At 30.3% G+C, this 18,236-nt stretch overlaps 1 protein-coding gene across 3 annotated transcripts in view; it reads left to right on the top strand.

Annotated features, from left to right (window-relative positions):
• LOC111043246 (paired amphipathic helix protein Sin3b) overlaps positions 1-17,951 on the top strand; it is a 110,309-nt gene extending 92,358 nt beyond the window's left edge. For 2 of the 3 annotated variants that reach the window (XM_039442805.1, XM_022328150.2), the window contains exons 24-25: positions 4,312-4,420; positions 14,471-17,951. In XM_039442805.1, coding sequence (XP_039298739.1) covers positions 4,312-4,420; positions 14,471-14,692 — 331 coding nt within the window. In that variant the 3' untranslated portion in view covers positions 14,693-17,951. The remainder of the gene's footprint in view (positions 1-4,311; positions 4,421-14,470) is intronic. The other variant, XM_022328151.2, reaches the window with a different exon arrangement.
• The last annotated feature ends 285 nt before the right edge of the window (positions 17,952-18,236 follow it).

Raw genomic sequence — 18,236 nt, 5'->3', positions numbered from 1 at the left:
TTGATCTTGTTATTGGAAGTAATTATTCATTTTAGCCCCGAGGTTTCAGGTCGCAACAAATTGTAGACAAGTGAAAGTATACGATATTCGATAGTAAACGTTCTGATGCATATACTGATAAACATGTTTATCCCAGATTGCCTCTATCAAAAGTTACAGGCATAAAAATAAAGACAAAATCACACTTCTATCTCACATGTAATGAAAATAAATATATTTTCTTGAAATATAAATTTTCCAATTATTTTGATTTTTGTCATTTCTTGGCCTTTGTTGGCCATTCATTATTACATAAGATATTTTAATTTTGTTGTTTTATTTTTAATGTATCTCAAATTCGTTTTGTTAGCAAAAAGATCTATTTCTAATTAGTAAATAAACTGCAGTATTTCAATTCGACCCAAACTTAATCAAGTTTGAAAAAAAAGATTCCAAATCATGGCTCTATTTTGGTCGAAAATGGTCTTGTCATAATTAAGGAACATTTCCTCTAGTTTATAAGTAAAATTTTGTCCAGACTGATGTAGTTTTATGAGTTATTAAGTGTGCAAGTTTTTTATTCATGATTACTATTGATATAGTTTTGTTTTTTGAAAAGGAACGTTTTGAAAACATTATGTTTGAAATTGCTGACAGGTTATTTCGACCTATAAGGCACTTTAATGGAATAATCTTAACGAAAAATCTCTATAAATATGAGAATTTTTCTTATTTGAAATATTTGTTTAAAATAATATTTGTTTATAATAATGTTTGAAATTGCTGGCAGGTTATTTCAACCTATAAGGCACTATAATAAAATGATCGTGACGAAAAATCTCTATAAATATTAAAAATTTTCTGATATCAAAAATATTGGAGTGATTTTAGAATTTTGCTATTATCTCTAATGATTATTACATAAATTTTAAATTTTTGATCCGTCATCTTGAAGTGATTAAATTCGTGTACTTTTTTAAATTGTAGTACTTTTTAAAGTATTCAAGTTTTGCGATTTATTAACATATAAATCCTCCGAGTTCACAGTAATAGGTGCTCGGACTTGATAATTGTCTCATTTTCTAGATGATTTCTTCTTATTCAGTTATCAACATAAAAAATTGTTTTCACAAGAAAATTCAACACCTTAAAAACCAAACACTTGTCTTGGAGTTAGAAAATTTGTTTTCCTAATATTAGGAATAGCGAGTTTCAGAAGATATTTTAATAAGTTTTTTCATCGTTGAAATATTCCTTTTTAAAGCAACTTGATATCTCATCACGAAGATGTCCATTATAGTTTGGCCTGAACTTCAAAATTCTTTTGGGATGAACTTCATCAGGGATGTTTTGAAATCGATTGATACATTGAGTTGTGATCAGCCGTGATATTGGCCTATCTAACAGGTCCTTTGATCAGCATGTCTCTCTCTTTCTCTCTCTCCTATTGCTATATCTCTGAATGATTCTATTCATCTTTTATATGTTGCATGATGACTGTAAATGTTTTGTGTTGATGTCGACATAGCAGTGGAGACTGCCATCTGAATAAGTGTTTCATGCTTGATAATAAATATTTATTATTTCATAAGAAACTTGACAGGTACACATGTTCGAACAAGTAGTAAGTTAACAGAAGAAAATATATATTTAAGTACATTAAGCTAATATAAATTGAACTGTAAAATCTAATTCTTGGTGTTTATCATTTAGCTACATTAACGTAACAGGTTAGCAAAAGCTATTTTTGCTAAAAATGAGGAGCGCTTGAGCTCTGAGCCTGTGCGTTGAACATGGGAGGGATGGAACAATGGGTTTAGGTGGGCTCCGAACCAGCGGGAAGGAGTTTCGAAGCTCAGTTATCAATCACTCTAACCGCTGGTTCAAGAACCAGTCAATTTTATCAGAAAAACTTGATGGTCAATTCTGATTCTTCGAATATTTTGGTTGAAAACTTATCCTGTTTTCAAACCACATCTTTTGGACAGGTCAATTGAGGGACATTTTATTGAAAATGCTGTACTTATTAGAAGGAATACAACAATACAATGCATTAGCCTGACATGTATGACAGCTACTGCACATTATTTAGGGTAGTGTATAACAAATACATGTCGATTTTCCTTTTGTATATGCAGAGTTGGTGGAAAAATCAATGAAACAGCTTTATATTTCTTTTACAAGGATAATTTGACGGTTGGTTTCATTGGGGATCTTATTCGAATTAAAAAATACTTTTTTGTCGCTTCAGAATTTCAGAATTTTGGTCCGCAATAGGTCATATGATTCATTATTTCGATACAGAATTTCAAGAGAAAATGAATGGCAAAAACTTCACATCGATACCTCAATCCGTTTCAAACTTATTCGCATTCAAAGATACTAATAAATCATACAAAAATGAAATACATGAGTACATTGAAAATCTAAAAAAATCTAAATACCAAATTTTACTTTTCAATTGTTAATAAACAAATTTAGTAATCAAAATTAGGTACCAAATTTTACTTTTCAAGTGTTAGTAAATACTTAATATAGTGTCACATATTTAATACTTCGAACAAAAAAGATTGATCTGTCGGATTGTTAATGTACTCATATAATCTTTGTTTGATTTATTAGTTGAGTTGTTGTTTGCCAGCAGTGCCATATTGTAAGTGTTAATATTTATTTTATATATTGTATGTGATCACTTTTATGGCAAATAAATGGATTTGAATTAGTATCTTCGAATGTGAAATCTTCCAAACAGTTTGAGATATCGATGTACGGGTTTTCGCCGTACGTTTTCTCTTGAAATTCTGTATCGGAATTATGTACCATATGAGCACCTCCCCATTTGCCTGATAAAAAATTTGCACATTGCAAAAATGGATTATAATACTAAGAACATTAATAATTATTCACTACAAACTGCTGATTGCTTATTAGTATGGTGTTAAGACTGGAAGCAGCAGATCAGATTAATTTGTTATTTACTGGTATGATTTATTATTCAATTTTTTATTCAATAAACTGCTTCCCACAATCATTTATATTATTTGTGTTTGTATGAATACATTCAAAAAATGAATTTGATGAGGGGCCAAAATTTTGAACAAACAGAAAATTAGTTTTTGTTCTTCCTCCAACGGGATACCGGATGAAGCCTACCGTTAAATTATCCTTGTAAAGGAATATTAAGCTTTTTCCATAATTTTCACTAACCCTGTAGAATATAATATGTTTAAGGTATTCCTTAGAATCTGATATACCGGTATCTGGTACAGGATGATTATAAAAGAACTTTACAACTTTGAAAGCACATGAATATTTATTCAAATTAATAACAGAATTGAGAAAGGTGTCATTTTGTTACAAAACACTTCAAGTTTAAGTTGTGGGAGTTATTTTGGTTCGAAAATGACAGCCGTTAGTAATGCAACATATATCCCACCGATAATCGATTTCTTGCCAAACTCGTACCAGCATATCAGGCGTAACTTGTGCAACCGCAGCGATCCAAATGTGATCCGATTTAGGAGGTCATCAAGATTGTCTGGTAGAGACGAAACATAAAATATTATCCTTAATGAAACCTCACAGGAAGAAATCCATCGGTGTTAAATCCGGTGAGCGAGGTGGCCATGCAATTGGACCTGCACGGCTAATCCAGCAAAGTTGAAAGCAATTGTCTAGAAAATCCCGAACTTTCCGTGGAAATAAGCTGGTGCACCGTCATGCTGAACGGGATGAACAAGTGCCCTTTTACTTTCAGCATGACGGTGCACCAGCTCATTTCTACGAGGAAGTTAGGGATTTTCAATTGCTTTAAACTTCGCTGGATTGTCCGTGCAGGTCCAATTGCATGGCCACCTCGCTCACCGGATTTAACACCGATGGATTCCTTCCTGTGGGGTTTCATTAAGGATAAGATTTATGTTCCGTCTCTACCAGACAATCTTGATGACCTCTGAAATCGGATCGCTGCGGTTGCACAAGTTATGCCTGATATGCTGGTACGAGTGTGGCTGGCAAGAAATCGATTATCGGTGGGATGTATGTCGCATTACCAACGGCTGTCACATCCAACCAAAATAACTCCCACACCTTAAACTTTAAGTGTTTTTTAACAAAAGGATATCTTTCTCAATACTATAAGTAATTTCAATAAATATTTTTGTGCTTTCAAAGTTGTTGTAAAGTCCTTTTATAATCACTCTATATATTCTGATATTCATTAATAGATTTGAGAGTTTCCCCTATTGTTCCAATATCCAGAGAGTATTTTTCCAAGTGCATTTAGTGTTTGTATTAGCTGTTAAAGCATATATTAAAGAGAATATTTTGCAGTGATGACGACAACGAGTGTACATTCAACTTGAACAACTACAGAGTTGTCTATGCTGTAGATCGAGATAGTTTTCTCTACCGTCGATATGCCATTTTAAGAGCGAAACAGGTAACTGGGTTTATCGGTAGTATATAGGAATCAGGTGGCAACAATTTTAACGAATACAGAACTTATTCACATTATCATGTTCTCTTAGTTTTTTCTAGTTTGTAATGGTATGTTAATCAGCGTGTCTAGATTAGATTTCTAATTATTAGACTTGCATTAAATCGGGACATGTAATCTTCTGAGAAATTTCACTCAATCTTTATGGGAATTGATTATTTTTCTTGGTATGCTCACATATTTCTTATTCTTATTAAAATCTATAGCGGTCAAAATTACATTAAAATATGTACCAAAAATCTAGGGAATTGTTGCAGATTTAGAACGGTAACTATTTATCTGATTTTAAGTGGATGTCTGGTTTTGCATTTTGCACACAAACACGTGCATTTTTCATCCTACACATTCGCAAGATTTTGAACCTCATCGACCAAATTCTCTCAATTCATGCAGTGTTGCCAAACTTCTTGTTCCAACAAATTATTGTACTGAATTATTCATATCTCATATGCTTGTCCTTTCTGCAATTGTTGGTTTATAAGACAGGGTGGCACACAATGTAGTCTATGTGAATATGTTTGTTTAGTGAATATTTTCAATTTTCTTATTTTGTCATATTTCTGTGCCACACTGTTCATTATATTCTTGAAATTGCCCTTCATGTCAGAATGTCCAACCTTTTGCATGAACTAATAACTTTTATTGTAATATGCATGCTCATGTTTGTTTCGTAACTGTTATTATACTGTACAGTAGTGTCGTGGTATTTTTCCATGATTTAAAACACAAGTATAAATTGTTAACCACTTTTTAATGCTTTTAGGGCCGTTTGCACAGTCAAAGTTTAAACTCGATTTAATCAGCTGGTGGCTTAAACTCAAAATGAAACACATTATAACAAACTAGATTTGATACGGATTTAATCCAGTTTAAAATTAAATTTAGTTTAAACTGTCACTGTGCAAACGGCCCTTAGTAATACAATAAATATAATAACAAAAAAGAAGAACACAAATAGAAATTGTTAACCACTTTTTAATGCTTTTAGTTATACAATATCAGCTATGCAATAACTATAATAACAAAAATGAAAAACATAAATAGAAATTGTCAACCTAATAATTTTTTAAAAAGTGGTTGACAATTTATATTTGTGTTTTTAATTTTTGTTGCTATCATAGTTGTTGCATAACTCATACTGTAATTTTGGTTTTTCTTACTAATTTTCATTTAAACTTTCTCTTACTAATTCACAATAAAATCTAACGACTCTTTTTCCAAATCAAACCTTTTTTTAAGGCCAAAGAAATATCAATTACTTGAAAACAATTATGTTGTATTATGCAGCTTTCGGTATTTAACTACTTTTTGTTTTCATTGTGTTCGATTCAATTTCATATGATTTTGTAGTTATTTTTAAATTGTATTCAGAATTCATAGTAATTTCAATATGCGAATTCCGCTTTCAACCATTTTTAACATTCTTGGTGTTCTGTGTTAGGCTGGCCACTAACGGTAGGACATGCATGATAAGAATGTGTGTAAATGCATATTTATCATGCACACACACACATAATCATCATGCATGTTTTGTCATCAGTGAGGGGCTTTGAACAAAAAACAATTTTTTGACAGCAGCTTCTAACATAAAATGAACAAACAAGAAATGAACCTCTGGTGAATTACAAATTATAATGATACAAAAATAATTATTATTTTTAACCTTATAATATTTTTATATTTAACCTCAGAGTAGTGAAGATTCACCTCAAAAAATCGGAGATAGAAAACCTATCCTCAAAAAAATTCGTTCGAAGCCTTTCGTTGTGTTGATACACAACAATGTATGACGACATGTGTGTACACACATGTATATCATGCATGTCCTGTCGTTAGTAACGATTTAATGTGCATTTGAAGCTGTGTGATGGTTTTATCATATTTTCATCAAGAAGTGCTTCTGGCATCGTGGGATTGCGGTCAATAAATTTTTAATTTTTGTTTATGTGTTGATATAATTTGAAGTGTGCCATCAAATTATGAATGTCTATTGTATTTGATATTTAATATCTGGAATGTATCGATATTTCCAAGGATGAGAATAAGTCATTAATCTGATTATCATTCATTAAAGTTGATTGTGCTTCAATAGTCGAATGAACCATAAAGTTTTGGAAAGCTTTTAGTCTAGTTACACACACACATCAATTCTTGGACGTACGATTTTTTGCCGTCCTTATAAATTTTATTAGATTGAATAGATGATGTTTGTCAACTTCCTTCTAATCTAGTAGAAAGCAAAAAATCTAACGTTCATAAATCTATGTGTATGTGTAACTGGCCTTACTGGTTACATTTTCAAAGTTTTTTGATTCAGATACTCCTAGCTATCAAAATAAATAACTAGTGGAAAATTCTTTCTTATTATTAATTTATGAGATATTAGCGCCTTAAGGCTGTGCAAAGGCTAAAAATAAACTTTCTACTGGTCATATTTTTCATAGTTTTTCGATTTGTATATCATCAAGCTATCAAAATGAAAAAGTTTTCTCAGGAAACATTTTTTCCGATCATTACTTTTTGAGATATGAGCGCCTAAAGTTCAATTTTTTTGGACAGAACATTTCAAATTCGGTAAGAAATAATCCATGAGAATTTAGTGGATAAATTCTTCATAGTATTGATGATTGAATGAAACAAAAATTTCCTGAAAATATAAATTTTTGATAGTGTTATTCAATTTACCAAAAGATACTTTATTTGAGCTATTTTTGGTTATTTTTAGTAAATTGAATAACTTTCTCAAAAACTAATATTTTCAAAAGATTTTTATTTTATTTTAATTAACAATATCACGAAGAATTTATCCTCTGAATCTCATGGATTTATCTCTTACCGAATTTGAAATGTTCTGTCCCAAAAATTTGCACTTTAGGCGCTCATATCTCAAAAAGCAATGATAGAAAAAAATGTTTTTCTGAGAAAACTTTTTCATTTTGATAGCTTGATAATATACAAATCGGAAAACGTAGAAAAATATCACCAGTTGAAAGTTCATTTTTAGCCTTTGCACCGCCTTAAGTTTAAATTTTTGGAGCACATCCTTTTATAATTAGTAACAGATAAGTTCATGAAATTTTGATTGTAAATCCTTCACAGTATTGTTTATTCAATAAAAAATCTCAAAATTAATTTTTCAATTTGAAATATTTTTCAAGGATTGATATTTTGTGAATTTTCTCAACATAAACATTATGTGAAATATTTTCCCCCAAATCTCATTAATTTATCTATCATAAATTTTAAAAGGATCTGTTCCAAGAATGTTAACTTTAGGCGCTCTTAATTCAAAAAGTTATAATAAAGAAGAATTTTCTACTGAAATTCATTTTATCTTGATACAGTAACCAAATGAAAACTTAGAAAATGCCACCAGTAAAACGTTCCCAAAAACTTGCAAACATGCAGTCCTAATTATTAAAAGAAAACTCACTAGGGTCGTGTGAATTTACAGATCACATTGTCCGATCCAACTCAAGAAGGTCAAGTTATTATTGGTCATTTTTTAAATGGAATAACTTTATTTGTTTTCTTATTCAATCAACAATACCATGCAAAATTTATCCTCAAAATTTCATGAATTTATCTCTCACCAAATTTGAAATCATCTGTCACAAAAATTTAATCTTTAGGCGCTCATATCTCAAAAAATAATAATCGAAAAAAATACCCATGATTACTTCTCTATTTTGATAACTTGATATTATACAAATCGGTGAACTTTAAAAAATATCACCAGTAAAAAGTTTTATTAGTCTGTTCATAATATTAGTTGAACTTGTTTGTATAGCTGTTAGGAATTAGAAACTAGATTATTTATATAAAAAATATATTTATTTTTAATATATATTTGTCATGATGTACTGCATTAACTAAGTCCAAAATTTTGTTTCAAAATATACAGGGTGATTCTTAATTATGGTAAAAAAATTTAATACGTGATAGTAGAGGTAAAAATAAGAAAAAAAAGTTCTCATAAACATATATCCATAAACGCTTCATTAGCGAGCTATACAGAGTGAAAGATTTCGCCCGGAATTCAGTTCCTCTGGTGAAATACACCGATACTGAATTGTTTGGGGACTAGTTTTTGAAAAACTTATGGTGGATTCATATGGAAAAATATCTGAAAAATAGATTAAAACTAGTCTGCAAGCTGTAGTGTGAGTAGTTTTTGAGAAAAAAGTTGAATTATGCAAAAAATATAAGTAGAATAACACAGACTTCTACGTTTGATGCCCAATAACTTTCTTTAATGACGGGTAAACAAATAATTTTTCGCAATAAAAATTGTAGAGAATTTAATTCTGAAAAGAATTATTTAAGCTGTGTGAACTAAATTTAAATAAAAGTTGAATAAAATGTATTCTTATGTATTACATTACACCACAAAAAGTTGCTGTTTTATGAGGAGAGAACTAATAACTCATAGATTGTAGCTGATTGCAAATAAAATATTCCGTTTTTTATTAAAAGTTTTATTTTTAATGAAAGTAACATATCTAAATGAATTTGGAAAGCTGTGATTCAGGTGTTCACGAACAGCAATATCGAAGTGTGCTGGAGCTCCATCATGCATGAACCAAATGTTTTGGCGCAACTTATCTTCAAGTAAGATAAATAGCTCCTCTCTCAAAAACTTTAAGTAGATTATGCCATTAAGCCTGGGAGGAAGCTCGAACAGAAGTAGATGATCTCCTATGATTCCTGCCCAAATGTTTACTGAAAACTGATGTTGTGGACGATTAGGATTGATGGCATGATGATTCTCATCTGCCCAAATATGTTGGTTCTAGACGTTAATGATAGCTGTTCTTGTAAAGTGTGCCTCGTCGGTAAATAAAACGGTTGTTAAAAAGTTTGGGTTAACAAGTTTTTCTAAAAACCATCGGCAAATACCAGCACGGGGAATACAGTCTCGTGGCAATAGAGTATGAACTTTCTGGAGGTGGTATGGATGTAATTGTTACTCTTTTAGTATCCTCCAAATAATAGATTGATTGACATTAAACTGCACTGACTAATCTCTCGTGCTCTTCTCTGGATGTTCATAAATTTCATTAAGAACTTGTTCTTCTAACTCAATAGTCCTAGTAGATTGGGGTCTGCCTGCATAAATGTGCTCTTTGGATATCAAAGAACCTGTTTCAGACAGACGTTGATGAATAGTGGCATAAAACCTTGAACTTGGACATACTCGGTTAGGAAAGTTCTCTTGATACAAACGTCTTGCTTCAGTACTATTACAGTGTCCCATCCCATACATTAAATGCATGTTAGCTAATTCGGAGTATGAATAATGTCTAAAATTACATGCCATTTTTCAAAAAGTCAACATTTAACACAAATGCAAAGTGAAATGGTTACAAATAACTGGTTAATAGATTAAACAAAAGACACAGCGCGGTTACAGTAGGCCTAACTTACAATTTGTTGTTTTGTTCAACAGTGAGCTAAAGTATTTCTGAAAATAACTTTCAGCTGATAATTTCTTTTGAATATTTTCTTATTTAAAACAAAATAAATCAGCTGTTTTGGAACAGCTGTTACTTAAATCCATGTTTTATTTGCAATCAGCTACAACCTATGAGTTATTAGTTCTCTCCTCATAAAACAGCAAATTTTTGTGGCGTAAAGTACAACATGAAAATACATTTTATTCAACTTTTATTTAAATTTAGTTTACACAGCTTACATAATTCTTTTCAGAATTAAATTCTCTACAATTTTTATTGCGAAAAATTATTTGTTTACTGGTCATTAAAGAAAGTTATTGGGCATCAAATTTAGAAGTCTGTGTTTTTCTACTTGTATTTTTTGCATATTTCAACTTTTTACTCAAAAACTACTCACACTACAGCTTCTAGACTAGTTTTATTCAATTTTTCAGATATTTTCCTATATGAATCCACCATAAGTTTTTCAAAAACTAGTCCCCAAACAATTCAGCATCGGTGTATTTCACCAGAGGAACTGAATTCCGGGCGAAATCTTTCACCCTGTATAGCTCGCTAATGAAGTGTTCATGGATACATGTTTATAAGAAATTCTTTTCTTATTTTTACCTCTACTATCACGTATTAGATTACTTTACCATAATTAAGAATCACCTTGTATAAGTAAAGATGGTACTTATGTGGTCATCTTTCAAGAAATAGCAACTATTCAAATTAGAGCATCAGTCTCCACTGGTATTGATAGGTTAATCATCATTTATATTAATATAAGGCCCGGTTATTCGATCAAGTCGGAATTGGTTAGATGAGACAATTTATTGGGTAGTTTTTGAGAAAACAAAAATATATTATAAATAGAATATAGATATAGACTATTTAAATAGTAGTGAATGTAATAGTAATAATAGAAACTTATATGTTTCCAAATACCTCAGCCATTAATATTTAAATTGTCTATATATTATTGAGAAATCGAATAACTGCCATTGGTTACCAATGGATACATTTTTTGGTAATCTTTTGGGATGTTTGTTGGATGACACATTGAAACAATTAGTCAAGGTTCCAAAACAATTAATAAACTTATAAGAGTATAACGTAATCAGTCAACAACAACAAATTCATCATACTCATTTGCCAATTAATTATATAAAAAACACCGATATTTTTGAGCGAATTCCTGAATGTTTTTTAAAATTTGTATACTACGGAATTTAGTCCAGACTGTTAGAAACGTGACTTCGATTTCGCCTTAGCTTTAAGTTAAACTTTTTTAATATAGTTGTTTGTTTTTTTAGAATTTGTAAACTACGGAATTTATTCTAGAATGTTAGAAGACTCCGATTTCGCCTTAGCTTTAAGTTTAACTTTTTTAAAGGTAGTTTTCGTATTCAAGTGCCAAACAGCGCCTCGTCATGTAATAAAAATGCCACCCTATTCTACTCTAAAGCAACCAGACACAGTCAATTCCTTCATTGAAACAAATTGAATTTCACTGGATCAATATTTGTTGAGTCTCTCTCAGGATATTCAGGATGTAAACATCTGCAACTATATAAATGTAAAGTTAGTATCTTTGTATAGATAAATAATACATTTTTCAAATGTGTATGCTGTGGTAGGACAGTAATTCCATGAATATTCTTGTTGGATCTTTTGGTAAATGGGAGGAGTTGAGAACAAGATTCTTCTTTTTGGTTTATACATTGACGATTGTGGAGTAAAATTTAATTTTGCACGTTATTCATATACATCCTACATGTAGATCTTTGTATTTAGATTTAGATTCAAATTCAATTTAAATGGATAGCTTTACGATTTCACTTGAGGATATTATCTTTTATCGCATTAGAATTTAAATATGCATGCGTATTATATTAGTTATTTTTTAGCACATCGTTAATTATTTGAATTTAAATGTTGTGCATTAATACTGAGTTGGTAATTTGAAATTGAGGGAACGTCAGAGACCTGCCAAGCTAGATGTTGAAAATATGCGCAAAAATTGAAAATTCTGATTACTGTTCAAAATGAGGACAGACGTTCGTTGGAGAATTAGGATTAAAATCAGTGCAATGAATGATAATAAGATTATTGTGACTATTTCAATCCAAAAATCCAGAAATAACACTATAATCACAGATTGACTGACTAATGATTGATATAAACTATTTTTTATTAAAAATAAAACTTGAAACATGTCAACGTTCTTCTTTGAAACTTAGTAACTGTGAAGTTTTTAGTGTTATTGTAAACCCTAAGCAATTTGCAAAACTTTAGTTGTCTGAAATTTGCAAAATGCTTTGATGCTTTGCAATTGGATTTGAGACTTTTGTAGTCTGAAATTGGGGTTTGCAATTTGCAAAATTGCAAAAAGTTCTGAAGGGATAGGGTCATCCAAAATTTTCAAAATTTCAGAACTCCCCATGAATACTTCTTTGTTCAACTTGTCAAAATGGCTCAATAAAGATGGAAAAAATTAATCTCTCGGAAGAATGGGTTCAATCTAAATTAATGCATCTTGGTGAGCTGAACAAAAAGTTACTTTATAATCTATAGAAAGTTCAAATTTGGGGTCCTAGCCCAGGGCAGTTTGAAAACATTTTGTCAATACATACTTCCATTTTGACAAATTGAACTCGAATTTGACAATTGTTAATTCAAATTTTGAAGTCGATTTGAATACAAAGTGAAGTCCAATTTGACAACTTTGTGACAGAACTATTAAACCCCGAGATTGATTTTCGAGCATAAATAAATTTCTCAAGTAAAATTTTACAATGCCAGCTTGTTTCATTGATACATAATAAAATTATTGTTGTATCTTGGTGTTGCTCCATATTGGTAATGGTGATGATTTAATGTAATTAAAATTAGTCAATATGGGTTGGTTGGAATCAAATTATGGTTGATGGGTTGGTATAAATTGAATTGAATTACTCATAATGGATAATTCAAAACTACTACTGTACTATTATCAAAAAGTTTTGTTAGTGCAGTGATAATCAATAATTTCCATACAAGATTTACAAAATAAAGATTAAGTGTACTAATTGATTTGGTGTATTATTGCACAATCTTCAATTTTTTATTATTTTATTTTGTATTGTGATTGAAATTTGCTGTAATGTATCATGCACAAAATAGATGTTTAAAGTAGATGGTTGCGCTTTTACAATATAAATTGAGAATAGACACTATCTAGAGATTATTTTAAAAAACCCAGTCAATGAAAGCCAGAAAATGTCGCAACAAATTGGGTCTCCACTTACTCTCGAAAGCACTGGAATAAAATTGTAAAATCATATCTAGAAATTGCTTATCTCTTGATTTTCTTAATGTTTGTGTATATAATGGTCCTTTACCCATGATTTAATAAGAGTTCTAGAAACCGGGCATAATACTCTTTGAAGCGTAGACCCTAAGGTGACCCTTGAGTTATTAGAATAAACCAATAGCACTACCCACGATTAAGGCTGTGCAAAGGCTAAAAATAAACTTTCTACTCGTGATAGTTTTCGAAGTTTTTCGATTTGTATATCATCAAGCTATCAAAATGAAAAAGTTTTCTCAGGAAAACATTTTTCTTCCGATTATTACTTTTTGAGATATGAGCGCCTGAAGTTTGAATTTTTGGGACAGAACATTTCAAATTCGGTAAGATATAAATCCATGAGATTTAGAGGATAGATTCTTCATGGTATTGTTGGTCTAGTAAAACAAAAATTTTCTGAAAATATCAATTTACCTAAGTTATTCAATTTACCTAAAATAACTCAACTGAAAGTTATTTTTAATAAATTGAATAACTATCTTAAAAATTGGTATTTTCAGAAAATTTTTGTTTTACTAGATCAACAATACCATGAAGAATCTATCCTCTAAATCTCATGGTTTTATCTCTTACCGAATTTGAAATGTTCTGTCCCAAAAATTTAAACTTTAGGCGCTCATATCTCAAAAAGTAATGATCGAAAAAAAATGTTTTCCTGAGAAAACTTTTTTATTTTGATAGCTTCATAGTATAAAAATAGAAAAACTTTGAAAAATATCACCAGTAGAAAGTTTAGCTTTAGGCTTTGCAAAGCCTTAAACCCTGCACACTCACATCGAGTTTTGTTCGTACGGTATTTTGCCGTCCTTATTAATTCTATTAGATTAAACAGATGATTTCAAACAGATGATGTTTGTCAAGTTCCGTTTAATCCAATAGAATTCATAAGGAAGGCAAAATATCGTACAAACAAAAATCGATGTGTGTGTGTGTGTGCGGGACTTCAGTGCATTGAAACTCAAGTTTGGCTTAAATGTGGATTTGACAATATCGCTTTTATTTTACCTTTAAAACCTAATAGAACAGAACCTTTAAGGTTGTATTCATACACTAGACAATTTGAAATCGCGCAGATCTGAGTTGTCTTCCCATGTATATAAGGTTGGGATAATTATGCATGACCTGTTTGTTGCAACATTGGCGGTTTTTTGGCTGGGTTTTAATGTGTTGCTGTTGTCTGATAATTTTGATTTTGCTTTTCAGACCCACCCCTCCCTTAGTCAAAGACTCGGAGAAAAATTCCGAAGATGGCACGAACGATGGTTAAATGAACACGTCGACCAGTCGCAAATCAACCACTCGACTGAGTGGCTAATGGGGCGGGCACCCGATCATGTTCCGAATTTCACACAGGTCCTAAGCAACAACAGTTTAACCAAAGCACCTTACCGACTCTTTAATCGTTATCAAGTAAAAAGGCTCTAAGTGGACAATGCTCTCTCGATTGGGGAGAAGTTTCGTTGTTGTGATTCCAGTATTGTAAACTATGTCAGTGAGTTTATTGATGTTAAAAGTAGATAGAATTTTATAGAATAAGATAGCGTTATAAGTTTCTTTGATTTTTTAAGGTAAGATGAGCATGGTGTTGAAACCTTATATTCCTCACAACCGTTCCAAATAATGGCGGTTCTATTTATGCATATTTAAAACTTTAACAGTGAGTTTATTGATGTTAAAAGTAGATTGAATTTTATAGAATAAGATCGGTGTAATACCCTTTATTAATTTCCTTGGTAAGATAATAATCATGTTGACATCTTATATTCCTCACAACTGTTCCAACTAATGGTGGTTTATGTATGCATATTTAAAACTTTAACAGTGAGTTTATTGATGTCAACAGACAACAATAAGAACAGTAGATTGAATTTTATAGAATAAGATCGGTGTCATACCCTTTTCAAATTTCTTGTTTTTTTTTTTGGTAAGAGATAATCTCCGTGTTGACACCTTATAATCCTCACATCCGTTTAAACTAATGGTTGTTCTATGTGGATGTATATTCAAAGATTATTTACGAAATTTCATGTCTTCAATGTAACACATTCACTACAAATGATGTACATGTTACATTTAGATAACGTAGTTTGTTATATTAGATGCATACAGTTTTGAAAATTGGAAGCTATATTGGATATCTCTTGTGTGAAGTTTCAGATTATCAGTATGAGGAATATAGGTTGTTATTATTTTAAGGTGTGTTTCCTTCAATTTGGAGAATTATTTATGAAACAGATAATTCTGTTTAGGGTTGGTGACGTTTTGCTGCAATCTAGGCTTTTCAACAGTCATTTTGTAGACAGAAAGACCCGTTATTAGTGTTATTCATATAAAACATGTATATTTTAAACTATTGGGCTATTACTTTTTTGAATAGCGCTAGTCTCATGAAATAAACTTTTGAGGGAGCTTTATTTTTAAAATTAGAATGGTCGAATTGAAGAATTATGAATGCTGGGTGAATTTAATGTTGAAATTTCAAAGTGAAGAGCTTATAAGAGAGTAGAGTATACATTTAATATGGAAATTTCCAGGTGAAGTTCATATAAGAGAGTAGAGTATAGATTAATTATGGAAATTTCCAGGTGAAATTCATATAAGAGAGTAGAGTATAGATTAATTGTAGAAATTTCCAGGTGAAGTGATTGTAAGGGTGTAGAGTATATATTATTTAATGTGGAAATTTCAAAGTGAAGTACTTTCGAGGGAGTGAAGATGTTATTTTGAGATGTGCTACTATCGCTTATATCCTTTGATGTTGCAGAAAATATTATTAATCAGTTTAAATAAGTTTATTCCTCAACTTTTATTCAAGTATTCAACATTTGTCATTACTATTATACTATAGCCTGTCCTTAGGTACTATCTGACAGGTATTTATCAATTTCTCTCTCAATATTGTGTGTAACCCACTAATTGTATCGCATATATAAATGTGAATTTAAAATAAATACTATCCTCGTTCACACTATGTTAAAAATATGATTGCAATTGAAAATTACGTTTCCAACATAAATATTGGACTCAGTAATTGAAAATTATGGTGGTTAATTTAAAAATATAATTGTTCACTTTTTTGTTAGGAGAAGAGTTAAAAAGCTTATTGAAGAAGGATTTATATTGGAGAGTGGTTAAAAAAACTAATTGAAGAAAGATTTGTGATGGATTAATTTTCCATCCAACATAGTATTATTCTATTGAACATCTATATGATTATTTTATACTATTATTCTTTTTTTTCTATACTTATTTCTTAGTCATAGAAATACTATCCACGTTCATACTATGTTAAAAATGTGGTTGCACATGTTCAATTGAAATATTATGTTTTCAACATAATCATCATGAGTCTCAGTAATTTAAAATTATGGTGTTCCAAATATAATTATTGTCAACTTTTTTGTTAGGAGAAAGGTTGAAAAAACTAGTGAAAGAAGGATTTATATTGGAGAGAGGTTAAAAAACTAATTGAAGAAGGATTTATAATGGATTAATTTTTCATCCAACATATGATTATCGTATTGAACATCTATATTATTATTTTATACTATTATTCTTTTGTTTTGATACTTATTTTTCAAGTCATAAAAAATTCTATCTACGTTCACACTATGTTAAAAATATGGTTGCACATGTTCAATTGAAATATTATGTTTTCAACATTATCGTAAGTCTCAGGAATTTAAAATTATGGTGTTACAAATATAATTATTGTCCCCTTTTTTGTGTTAGGAGAAAGGTTAAAAAACTAATTGAAGAAGTATTTATATTGGAGAGAAGTTAAAAAACTAATTGAAGTATTTATATTGGAGAGAAGTTAAAAAACTAATTGAAGAAAGATTTGTGATGGATTAATTTTCCATCCAACATAGTATTATTCTATTGAACATCTATATCATTATTTTATACTTATATTCTTTGTTTTTATACTTATTTCTTAGTCATAAAAAATACTATCCACGTTCACACTATGTTAAAAATATGGTTGCACATGTTCAATTGAAATATTATGTTTTCAACATAATCATGAGTCTCAGTAATTTAAAATTATGTTGTTCAAATATAATTATTCACGTTCAAAGTATGTTAAAAAAATTTCGTATGTTCAATTGGAAATTATGTTTGAAATATAATTGTCCACTTTTTTGTTGGGAGAAAGGTTTAAAAACTAATTGAAGAAGGATTTATATTGGAAAGAGGTTGAAAAACTAAATGAAGAAGGATTTATAATGGATTAATTTTCCATCCAACATTTTATTGAACATCTATATTATTATTCTTTACTATTATTCTTTGGTTTTGATACTTATACTTTATACTATTATTATCACTTGCATGCTATGAAGCAGATAAAAATCATGCGACTATTACGTACATGTTTACAATTAATTATAAGCTGGCCAGTAATTCATAATTATTGTGATGGACATTTCACTGTCCACTGAATTGGGAAAAGGTTGAAAGAATATTCGGAGGCTATATAGTTGATTCATGTACTACATTTAGTCATCATATCTTATTGGACATTTTCTATTCATTACTTTTCCGTTTCTTATCAAATGTTGTTCTAACATATTATTGGTGAATTTTGGGGAAAAACTTCTACTTCCACTATAAAAAGATTGCCAAGCATTTCTATTGTTCTGAAATTTTGTATGAGTCGAATAAATTCGTAAAATGTAAACTTTTTGTTTTTAATCTACCTGTATCATAGAATAAAACAATTTTAAGTATAAGTAAATACAATATTATGTATATATGTTTTCTCTGCCCGTACTTAAGAGAAGAAGACAATCTCTACATGAAAGAGTACATGCGGTGTTTACAATGTTGCCTGCCTGTTGACTACTATATAGTGTGGTCCACGTTATAATGGCAGTGTACGATTGACAATACTGTTGCTGTCCTTTTCTATCATACAACAAAACATATGGCGCTATCTCTCTCTAGCTTTGCAATGTTGTCTGTT

This window comes from Nilaparvata lugens, chromosome X (genome assembly GCF_014356525.2).
Source record: "Nilaparvata lugens isolate BPH chromosome X, ASM1435652v1, whole genome shotgun sequence".
Lineage (NCBI taxonomy): Eukaryota > Metazoa > Arthropoda > Insecta > Hemiptera > Delphacidae > Nilaparvata > Nilaparvata lugens.
Note: the sequence above shows the minus strand (reverse complement) of the source record. Positions and strands in the feature narration are given on the sequence as shown.